Genomic DNA, 9936 nt, shown 5'->3' with positions numbered 1-9936 from the left:
CACAGATTTTATATAATTTGATTTGAGCATTAGATATCTCTATTTTCTTAGCAAATAACTCAAATTATCGTGATAAACATAAGACAATGTTACTTATATTAAAACTGACAAGATAAAGTATTCTCCGGGAAAAGTCATTTGTATTGTGTACCTTAAAGGTTTCGTACGATCACTAAAACCGGAGAAAACGCTGAAGGTGAATTCGCGGCATAATGCGTGACGAGTAGGCGAAATCGCCATCGACAAGCTTCGATGGCCTCTATTACAGCACCCTTGTGACACATTTTTATGCGCCTAAGCGTGATTGGTCGTACGAACTCCGATCCCGCGAGATCACTTGATCGCGATATGGATAACCATCGTAAAAAAAAGAAAAACGGACCAAGGGTGAAACTAGATATTTGGGTGAACTCTGAATCCGGCGATTCGTAAAGCGACGAGCGAAAGTGGACAGAGTAAATTGAATTGAAATAAGAAGAATAATTGCCCTTCATAAGTAAATGACTCTCAATTTTAGAAATCAATTATTAAATGATGATAACTCTAACACGAAATTTCTTTAACAATCCATCATAGAAATCGTGTATATGAAAATTGTTCTATGTAAGATAATTTTTATACTGATGAAGGTAATCAAGTCTTCAATTACTCATAATTACGTAACAGTACTATATGACTAATTTTCTGACACACAACTGAAAATAAAGACACACATACAATTGTGAATAATTAATTCTAAAGCACAGACGGAGCAGCGGCACTGTTTAAGAATTCGTGTTGCAGACTGATTAATATTTTCTGAAGGGAAAAAAAAATTTGATATCAGACACGAAGTCACAGAATCGGCGGATTCTACTTTTCTCAGTTACGTTTCTCGTACTCAACGCACTGCTTAGCTCCATCCGCGTTGAAGTAGACGTGAATATTTGATCGGTCCTTCAACCCCTACGCCTCCTTTCGCCCTCCCACAAGCCTCATCTCTTACCTAACCCTCGGTCCCAGCTGTGGTGAATTATTTAACGCCCCCAGGGACACCAGGTTACCAACATACATCCATGCGTCAGCGAGATTCGCAAACTCTTTTGTTCCTCCACCGTTGTTCTCGGCGTGACGTAACAATGATGACTATGATACAAGCTAACACTAACTGGCTTCACTCCTGTCTATCGTTAAGGACGTATAGGCTGTACATATACTTAAACAATGCTGGCATGTTGAACTTGTTATTATAGATTCCTATTACTATTAAAAAGCTAAAATTNAACGACTTCAAATATAAGAAATACTGCAATTCGATGAAAACCAATTTTTAAATGATAGATTTTTCTTCATGTGTTTAAATTTAGACGACCCGGAAACTAATAAATGCTTTGATTTATCAAGATTGTCAATCCTAAATTATTTAAATCAGTCGACGAAGACAGACTAAAAAACTTTGAGAAGTTTCCTCAATCGTATAATTTGAAATGGAAAGAGAAGAGAGAGGAAACAATGGCGCCGTGTTCAACGCTGCTCGTAGGAATTCTCGGAACCTCCTAAAGCAAACGGGATCGATAGATATCGCGCGTATCAACTGCTAAAATTAAATTCCTGATGCAAAATGAAATATCCCACGCGTAAATGCATCTTTATTACATATAATTATCAATCTGGGCCAAGGGAAATTGTTATTGGTACCGAAATAACTGGAATTTAACGAAGCGCTCGATGTCAATTCCCAATCGAATTGTAGATAAAAAGAATTCCATCTCTTCTTAAACACGACTTCCTCCCAAATATTAATTACATTCCAAATACAACATTAATTACTCTATAACAATGTTATTTTATAGAACGCAACGATAAGTAATAAAAACAGTGATTTATCTAAACAAAAGTTATCATTAAACAGCATGATAACAAAGATTTTAAGCAAAGGAAATGAAAATCTGATATTAACACTTGACTTAAAAATTTACCATATTTATAGATTTGAATTTTGAAAGAACAAAGAAATCGTTCAATGTATTGATTTATCAGTACTGATAACAGAGATTGTCCACCTGACTTGATAGCAAACCGCGATCAACTGGTGATCTGGCTTATCGATATGATTTTATTTGTCACTTTACTTTAATTGAAGACCGAAAGGAACAGAGCGTTATTCTGAGTATGGTATCTTTGCCCAGGTTACGCAGGACGTACGTCACTTGCGTATAGTGAAGCGAACCGCTCGCTCGTTACACCTCTTAATAACAGGAGGAAGGAAGAACGATTAAGAACAACACGAAAATGGCGGAAGGCTCGGAGCTGGCGTTTTTCGATCTTAGGCTAGTCCACGACCACTTCGACCGAGCCCTAGTTCAGGACGACGACGTTGACCTGAAGGCTTATCTAGACGCCTACAACGAGCTCTACAAGTGAGTGTTTAAATTATCTTAATTCTATTCAGTTAACCCTTAGCCAACTCGAATTTAAGCATAGCATCCGCTTAACATTTATTTGTTATTTCCTTTCGATCTTTGATTAAAAGCCAAAAATGTTCCCATTATAATGCCCACCGATTATACTTAATGCTCACACATTTCATTCAAGTTAAAACAGTATTGTAAACTTATGCAAATGAAACAGTTCCTTCCATATGTTCATCCATATGTACGTGTTCTTTCTTTTATCTATAGGTTCTTCCAATTGATGGGCAGCGTGTTCAGCTTCGTGTCCTCTGACCTCAAGCAAAAGATACAAATACTTACTGAGCTGACGAATAAGGATAGTCAGAATTATAAATCGATAAAGACTATGATAGAGTATGAGAAAGAGAATAAACTTATGGAGAAAACAGACCACACAAATGGTACTCGAACATTGCTCAGACTTCATAGAGGACTAGGTAATTCACACTACAAGGATCCCCTGTCAGGATTCAATTCGGAATATTTATGATACTCTTTTACAGATTTTATTAAAGAATTTTTAAGACAGTTGGGAGATCTGTCTGACAGTGATAAGACGTCTAGTTGTTGCCAAGATGCCTATGACAAAACCCTTGCCAAGCATCACTCATGGGTGATCAAGAAAGCAGCAATCGTTGCCATGTACACGATGCCTACTAGAGAAGTTTTATTCAAAAAGGTATTACAATTTTTTATATATGTAAATTACTATTATCTGGGTGAATTACGACTCTTGAAAAATATTTGGAGAAATAGGTAATATTCGAACTATTTTCGTTGCTTTGCATATTCGAACTTTAGTCAAATATTAAACAGGAAAAAGAATTGCCACCTAAATTAATTAAGGGAAGAAAAAGTAGTTGAGAATTAATTTTTGTATTTCAGGTCTGCGGAGCGGACGTACAAAGGAACGTTGATGTCTTGCCAAAAATGTTAGAGATAACCGGCGACGTGTTCAACCGTACACACAATCTCTACGAACTACATCAACTGCACAATTTACCGTAAACGATGCATTTACCTAGGATATTTTGTGAATACTGCATTTCTTTCACTCGCTTGCTCAGGATTACAGCACGCGACATACGGACATTCCGCGTACGCGAGGGTTGTGATACTATGAATTCCCTACCAATATTTTTGTTATTATATACATTATATTATTATATACAATCGACCATATTTACTTGCTAGAAAATGTACAAAAATGCACTAGCGTAGTATTTCATTATATTCGTCCACTACTTACAGTATTGTATATATGATAATATCAATGAGAACCTAGTGCGGAAAATGTTAAATATTACCTTCTTACCACTTATTTACACAATAAAATTAAACTAAAGTACACAGACAATATTAGTCAAAGTTATTGCTCCTAAAACCATCTCTTCCTCTCCATCTTACAAAATTTTCCTAACTCGATTCGTACTTCAATGAGTAGAGTTCGATAATAATGTTAAAGACAATCAGCTGGCAGTTGTATTTAATATCATCGTCGAGTTTTCCGTAATATAATCGTTCGGCATTAGTAATCCTGAAAACGAAGTGGTTCGATCAGTGAAACAGCTTCGAAGCTGCGAGAATCGTTCAAGGCTTACCAACGAAGCTGGCGGTGAGGAAGCAAACGGCATTGCCAGCAATGAAAGCTCTCACAACAGCACTCGACACGTTTTCTTTCTTATCAGGCGCCAGTTCAATCAACATGCTCAGCATGATGCCCACAGAACCGGGATTCGCGAAACCGCAAATAGCGAAAGTGGCGATGGCCTCCGTCCTACCAGAAATTCTATTCTGCTTTTTAAATTCGCCCAACTTTTGATAGGCGACGAACTCGTTAACTACGGTCTTCAAACCTATGAGAGTTCCCACGTCCTCGCATTTCTCCCATGGCACGCCCATGATCCAACTCAACGGCATGAATACTTTTGATAAGATAAGCTGGAAGCAACGATGGCATCAATAAAATTGTAATCTACGAGCTCTTTTCGTTGCTTCACTCACTTCGAAAGACAAAGCCTCATAGCCGACTAATAAACCTATCCAAGACAGTAGAGAATTGATGAGGGCAATGAAGGATACGAAAGCGACTATATTCGCGATTATGCCTAAGATCAAGGGTATCGCCGCAACGGCGCCCTTGCTGGCAGCGTCTATCAAGCTGGTGTCTTCTCTAAGAGAAATACAGATCATCACTTGTCACGAAAATGTACTCATCGTAAACGACACTCACGATTTCACAAGTTTAACATGTTCAGCCGTGACCGTGATCTTCTCGGTTTCCGGATAAAATAATTTGGAGAAACAGAGAGCCGCAGGCGCAGCCATCAGAGTGGCTGTAATCAGGTGCGCCGGGTTCGCGCCGAACTTAATATACGCCGCCAAAACAGTCCCTAAATTCACAAAGAGATTAAAGCGAATATCTCGATATCCCTAAATCAAATAACGCGTCCTACTTGTTCACCTGAGACCGTCGCAAAACCCGAACACATAACCGTGTGCAGCTCCGATGTGGTCATTTTGTTCAAATAGGGTTTAATCACTAACGGAGATTCTGACTGAAAGCACAATTCCCATATTAAGTACTCTGACAGCAAATAATATAAATAAATACTTAATTTCATCGATGCTTGTTAAATAATCCAGGGTTGCAGAATTTTTAATTGCTCCATTAACAATTAACGATTTCCATAAATCTCAATCGACGATTGGAGTATTTTTTAATCACGAATTAGAATTCAATCGGCAATTCGTGATTGAGAAATAGGGATAAATACAAAGCTTACTTTATCTATGAGCCATTAATATATCATAACCCGAGGATTAGTTTGCTCTACAAAAATAATAAAAAAGAAGATAAAAATCTGGATCAAAGCTAATATATAAATAACACATAAGAATTTTATGTATATTGTTAAATTAGTTTTCAAGTCTATATATTTTGAAGTATATACTCCAGGTTTATGTACAAGTTGATTGTCTATCTCTTTAAGGTGCTAATTATATCAGTAATATATAACAGCATATAGAGTCTAGTGAATAAAAATAAAATAAATTCGAATTTCTTCTAATCAATTAACTAATTTTACACTTTAATTAATCAGATTTTAAAAAATTCAAACGTCAGTTATCAATTGGTATTCAACTGAATTGAACATTTATCTGCAACCCTGGTCGAATCTTACCATGCCGAGGAAAATGTTACCGGCGCAAGTAACCGACTCGCAGATAGAAGTAGACAACAGACCCTGCAGAAGTCTGCCCAAGTTAAATATAAGCCATTGCATCACGCCTAAGTAATAGAAGATTTGGATGAAGAAGCTGAAGTAGAAGATCACGGGTAAAGCCTGTAAGAAATTTCGTTAACACAAGGTCGATTCTGTGATCAGATTCGGAGTGAGATCTCACTGACAGAAAAAGCGAAGATTCCGTCGTTGACTAGCTGATCGCCGAAGGTGAAGATCGCGCCGCTCTTGGCGAAGTTCAGAAAAGTTTCCACTTTCCCGGCGACACATTTCAAGATCGCTCGACCCACGGGCCACCGGATTGTCAAAAAGCCAAAAACAAATTGCATGAGCAAACCGCATAAAACAGGCCTCCAATTAATCTGCATTAATAATTATTTTACACATCATTTATCAATTTACAGGAGAATCAATCAAGAGATCAAATATATTTAATTAAAATATCAATAAGCGATTAAGAGAATTGCGCTACGGGAAAAATTGTGTCAAGAGACAAATTATATTAAGTGACTCACGTGGCCAGGGTATTTAGAAAATATCCACCCGAAGCTTATTAACGTGATCACTCCAATACCGCTCATCAGCCTCTCCCTCGACTCGGCAGTGTCGATGATCAGAAATACGATAATCACAACGAATGCGCAAATGTAAATCGCAGCTTTGACGATAAATCCATATCTACGGGAAATTATATATGGGAATGTATATAATATGGGAGTAATATTGCAGAACTCTCCAATTTTTGATTAAGTCGTACACGTGGATCTTACTTCGCTTTTTGAACACTTTTAGCGGCATCGCTGCATGGTTGAATGCACTTATCGAGTAATTTTCCGAGGAATCGTTTCGAAACGACTCGGTAAAGTATCCCGCCATAAACGAGCGTTAACAGGATGATTAACAGCCCGTAACCAGTAGAAGATCACGGGTAAAGCCTGTAAGAAATTTCGTTAACACAAGGTCGATTCTGTGATCAGATTCGGAGTGAGATCTCACTGACAGAAAAAGCGAAGATTCCGTCGTTGACTAGCTGATCGCCGAAGGTGAAGATCGCGCCGCTCTTGGCGAAGTTCAGAAAAGTTTCCACTTTCCCGGCGACACATTTCAAGATCGCTCGACCCACGGGCCACCGGATTGTCAAAAAGCCAAAAACAAATTGCATGAGCAAACCGCATAAAACAGGCCTCCAATTAATCTGCATTAATAATTATTTTACATATCATTTATCAATTTACAGGAGAATCAATCAAGAGATCAAATATATTTAATTAAAATATCAATAAGCGATTAAGAGAATTGCGCTACGGGAAAAATTGTGTCAAGAGACAAATTATATTAAGTGACTCACGTGGCCAGGGTATTTAGAAAATATCCACCCGAAGCTTATTAACGTGATCACTCCAATACCGCTCATCAGCCTCTCCCTCGACTCGGCAGTGTCGATGATCAGAAATACGATAATCACAACGAATGCGCAAATGTAAATCGCAGCTTTGACGATAAATCCATATCTACGGGAAATTATATATGGGAATGTATATAATATGGGAGTAATATTGCAGAACTCTCCAATTTTTGATTAAGTCGTACACGTGGATCTTACTTCGCTTTTTGAACACTTTTAGCGGCATCGCTGCATGGTTGAATGCACTTATCGAGTAATTTTCCGAGGAATCGTTTCGAAACGACTCGGTAAAGTATCCCGCCATAAACGAGCGTTAACAGGATGATTAACAGCCCGTAACCGTGGCACCAATCGTAAAAATCATTATCTGATAAAATTTCACGTTACAGTAACAAAAAAAGTAAGGCAAGCCGATGGACTTTCGAATTCGTGAGACCTACTATAGCGTTTCCAGTACATCGTTGCGAAAACGAAATAAATTAATACAGCGAGATTTAGGAGCGTCAACAAGACGAACTTAACGAATTTACGATGTTTAGACATAAAATTGTCAGTTGCGTCGTAAACTGCTTGAATGCCACCGGCTGGTCTTCCCTGGAAAAAATAGAATTTCTAATCTATAACGATCTGATAGCAGACATGTTATTGGAGATTTATAATGGAAATTCTAAATATTGTTTTAAACAAATCGGTCGGACGCGATGGACAAAGAAATTCTTTCTCGACTGCAATTGCTAAGCATCACAAGCGTGCCGCACATACCTTGCTCTCTTTCATCGATTCGTCTGGCAGGTAAACCGACTCGACCATGTTTAACTCGTTACTCTGTAAACACGACGAAACTTGGCTAAGAATAATCGACTTTGGACATTCAGTTGAAAATCAAGTCGATTTCACTTGACGGGCCACAACTAAATTAAGTATACAGAATCTGACATTTTCACTGAATCTGGGACAAAAGATGAAATCTCGTATATGATAAAATATTCAGTAAATGTGTACCTCGAACCCTGGATTCACAGTCATGTTTCGAACGTATTTTCCTCGTTGACACGCGTGATACGATCACCACATGTTCTGTGAATTGAGAATGAAAAACAATTGTTTCTGTAAAACCAGTAAAGATTTATGTGCATTAGCACTCGCCAAACAGAACGACAATCGTTCGAAACAGTATTTAGATAATGAAGATAAGACCTGGACGTAACGACTTTCGAGTAACTCTCTTCCCGGGGACTGTCGCTTTTTAGTCAACCCAGAGACGATATCTGAACAGTAATCATCGCACTCCGCACGATAAATTCGAGATCACGATCCTATCTGACACTATACCGAAATGCAACTAACGTCGACAAAGAACGCGTGTTAAGTAGATACGTAAATGTACATACGTATCACTGATAGCGAGTTCACGTGCACGCAGATAAAGGCCTCTTATAACACTGAAAATCGCCGTCGATCATTACCCTTCGACAGTAGTTCGACGATTAAAGGAGTAGGGGAGACTGATAATGAACTTGGAGTAGTACAAGATTTTGCAATTGACCTCGTTTCAACGACGAATCTCTATTCGCAACGAAACCGAGGTACACTCGGACTATAATGCCGAGAATATTCACCTGCACCGCGATAAGACAGCATGATACCGCATGCTCAATGTCGACTACATAATCAATATTGTATTAAAATCTAACAATTTTTCAAATGTACGGTGCTGTTAATTTGGATAGATCGCTTCTACCAACGATGAGCAAAATGTACTTTAAAAATTATTCTGCGAATAAAAATGGTAATCTGCCATAATGTCGTAGGGAAAAATGAAACTGATCATCTGAATCTGAAAAACCAAGCGAACTTAATCTTAGTCTACACACGTGAATTGTACATGTAATACCAATGATCTAATTTTTACGCCACGTATCGTTCACCCCATCAATAGACTCAGATAAAAATCGGCGTAATCACACATCGCGATATTCTAAAATAAATCCAAGGGGAGATTGATAATATTCAGTGCGTGGATCAATCAAACTTTACGAGCGCTGAATCGGCGGTCGTAAAAAAGTAAGGAAGACTTGGCTGGCTGTTTCACACGAGGTCACTGGCGTGCGTAACGCTCGTCGCCGTCACGTGACGACGCGTCGTTGTAACGGACCGCGATGCGAAACGCAATTTGAACAGGGTGAATACCACGGTGATACTTTCTCCTTGGACGCGGTCCATCGAAATTCTCCCGTGCACGCGGAGACGACCGCGTCGCGCGTGGAACCACTGCGCGAAACCGGAAAACCGTCTCCGTAATCGACTTCGATCTCTGCCCGCAATTATTCCCGACTGTTTCCACCGCGCTGATCGCACGCTGCGACGAGAGGGAATAATGACCGTCGCGAGGAAATTACCGGAGAGCTTCCTGAACGATAAGAATAATTGTTGTCGCGACGTGCACCTGAAACCTGGGATTCTACTTCCTCGTGGGACTGGGTAATCATTTAATGCGAGAGAACAGGAATCGTGGATCAAGATCGTCTTAATTCTGGGAATATTAGAACTCGGGGAACTGGATGAATTATTCAGACATTTTTAATTGATAGAATTACCTTGAATCAGAAAGTAGGAACTGCGCATCGGCAGTCATTTAATTCAGAAAAATGTCGAAACGAATTGCGTAGCTGAACTTCGTTATGATTAAATGTTACTCGGCCAGGCGAGTAAAACTTATCGTATGATTAAGTTCGCAGTATCGTCTAATCATCTGAGTAGACTGCGACGAATGTTCATTTATATCTTTAGAGACATCTCTATTTTTAGATTAGCATTTTCCAGGTAAAATATCAATTTAATTGTAGAAACTACT

At 38.7% G+C, this 9936-nt stretch overlaps 2 protein-coding genes across 5 annotated transcripts; one reads left to right on the top strand and one right to left on the bottom strand.

The window, feature by feature from the left end:
- The first annotated feature begins 2093 nt into the window (after positions 1-2093).
- LOC108622257 (ceramide-1-phosphate transfer protein) lies at positions 2094-3789 on the top strand. The gene is made up of 4 exons (XM_018020019.2): positions 2094-2399; positions 2661-2869; positions 2936-3111; positions 3318-3789. Exons 1-4 carry the CDS (start codon positions 2272-2274, stop codon positions 3438-3440), a joined length of 636 nt encoding a protein of 211 aa, XP_017875508.1. The 5' UTR covers positions 2094-2271; the 3' UTR covers positions 3441-3789.
- Positions 3567-8691, bottom strand: CNT2 (Concentrative nucleoside transporter 2). Of its 4 annotated transcripts, none has more exons than XM_026811357.1 (14): positions 8474-8691; positions 8085-8159; positions 7845-7907; positions 7523-7676; positions 7423-7449; positions 6448-6589; positions 6193-6355; positions 5845-6039; positions 5618-5779; positions 4897-4990; positions 4666-4825; positions 4437-4605; positions 4034-4373; positions 3567-3969 (listed from the first exon to the last, which is right to left on the bottom strand). In XM_026811357.1, exons 2-14 carry the CDS (start codon positions 8106-8108, stop codon positions 3902-3904), a joined length of 1761 nt encoding a protein of 586 aa, XP_026667158.1. In that variant the 5' UTR covers positions 8109-8159; positions 8474-8691; the 3' UTR covers positions 3567-3901. The 4 variants fall into 4 exon arrangements, with proteins under 4 accessions (XP_026667158.1, XP_026667155.1, XP_026667157.1 ...); XM_026811354.1 differs by lacking the exon at positions 8474-8691 and adding an exon at positions 8280-8466 and having other exon boundaries at positions 8085-8189; XM_026811356.1 differs by lacking the exon at positions 8474-8691 and adding an exon at positions 8280-8466.
- Positions 8692-9936: the final 1245 nt, after the last annotated feature.

Source organism: Ceratina calcarata, unplaced genomic scaffold (genome assembly GCF_001652005.2).
Source record: "Ceratina calcarata isolate Rehan_Ccalc_2016 unplaced genomic scaffold, ASM165200v1 scaffold211.2, whole genome shotgun sequence".
In the NCBI taxonomy this organism is placed as follows: domain Eukaryota; kingdom Metazoa; phylum Arthropoda; class Insecta; order Hymenoptera; family Apidae; genus Ceratina; species Ceratina calcarata.
This window is presented reverse-complemented; position numbering and strand designations above follow the sequence as displayed.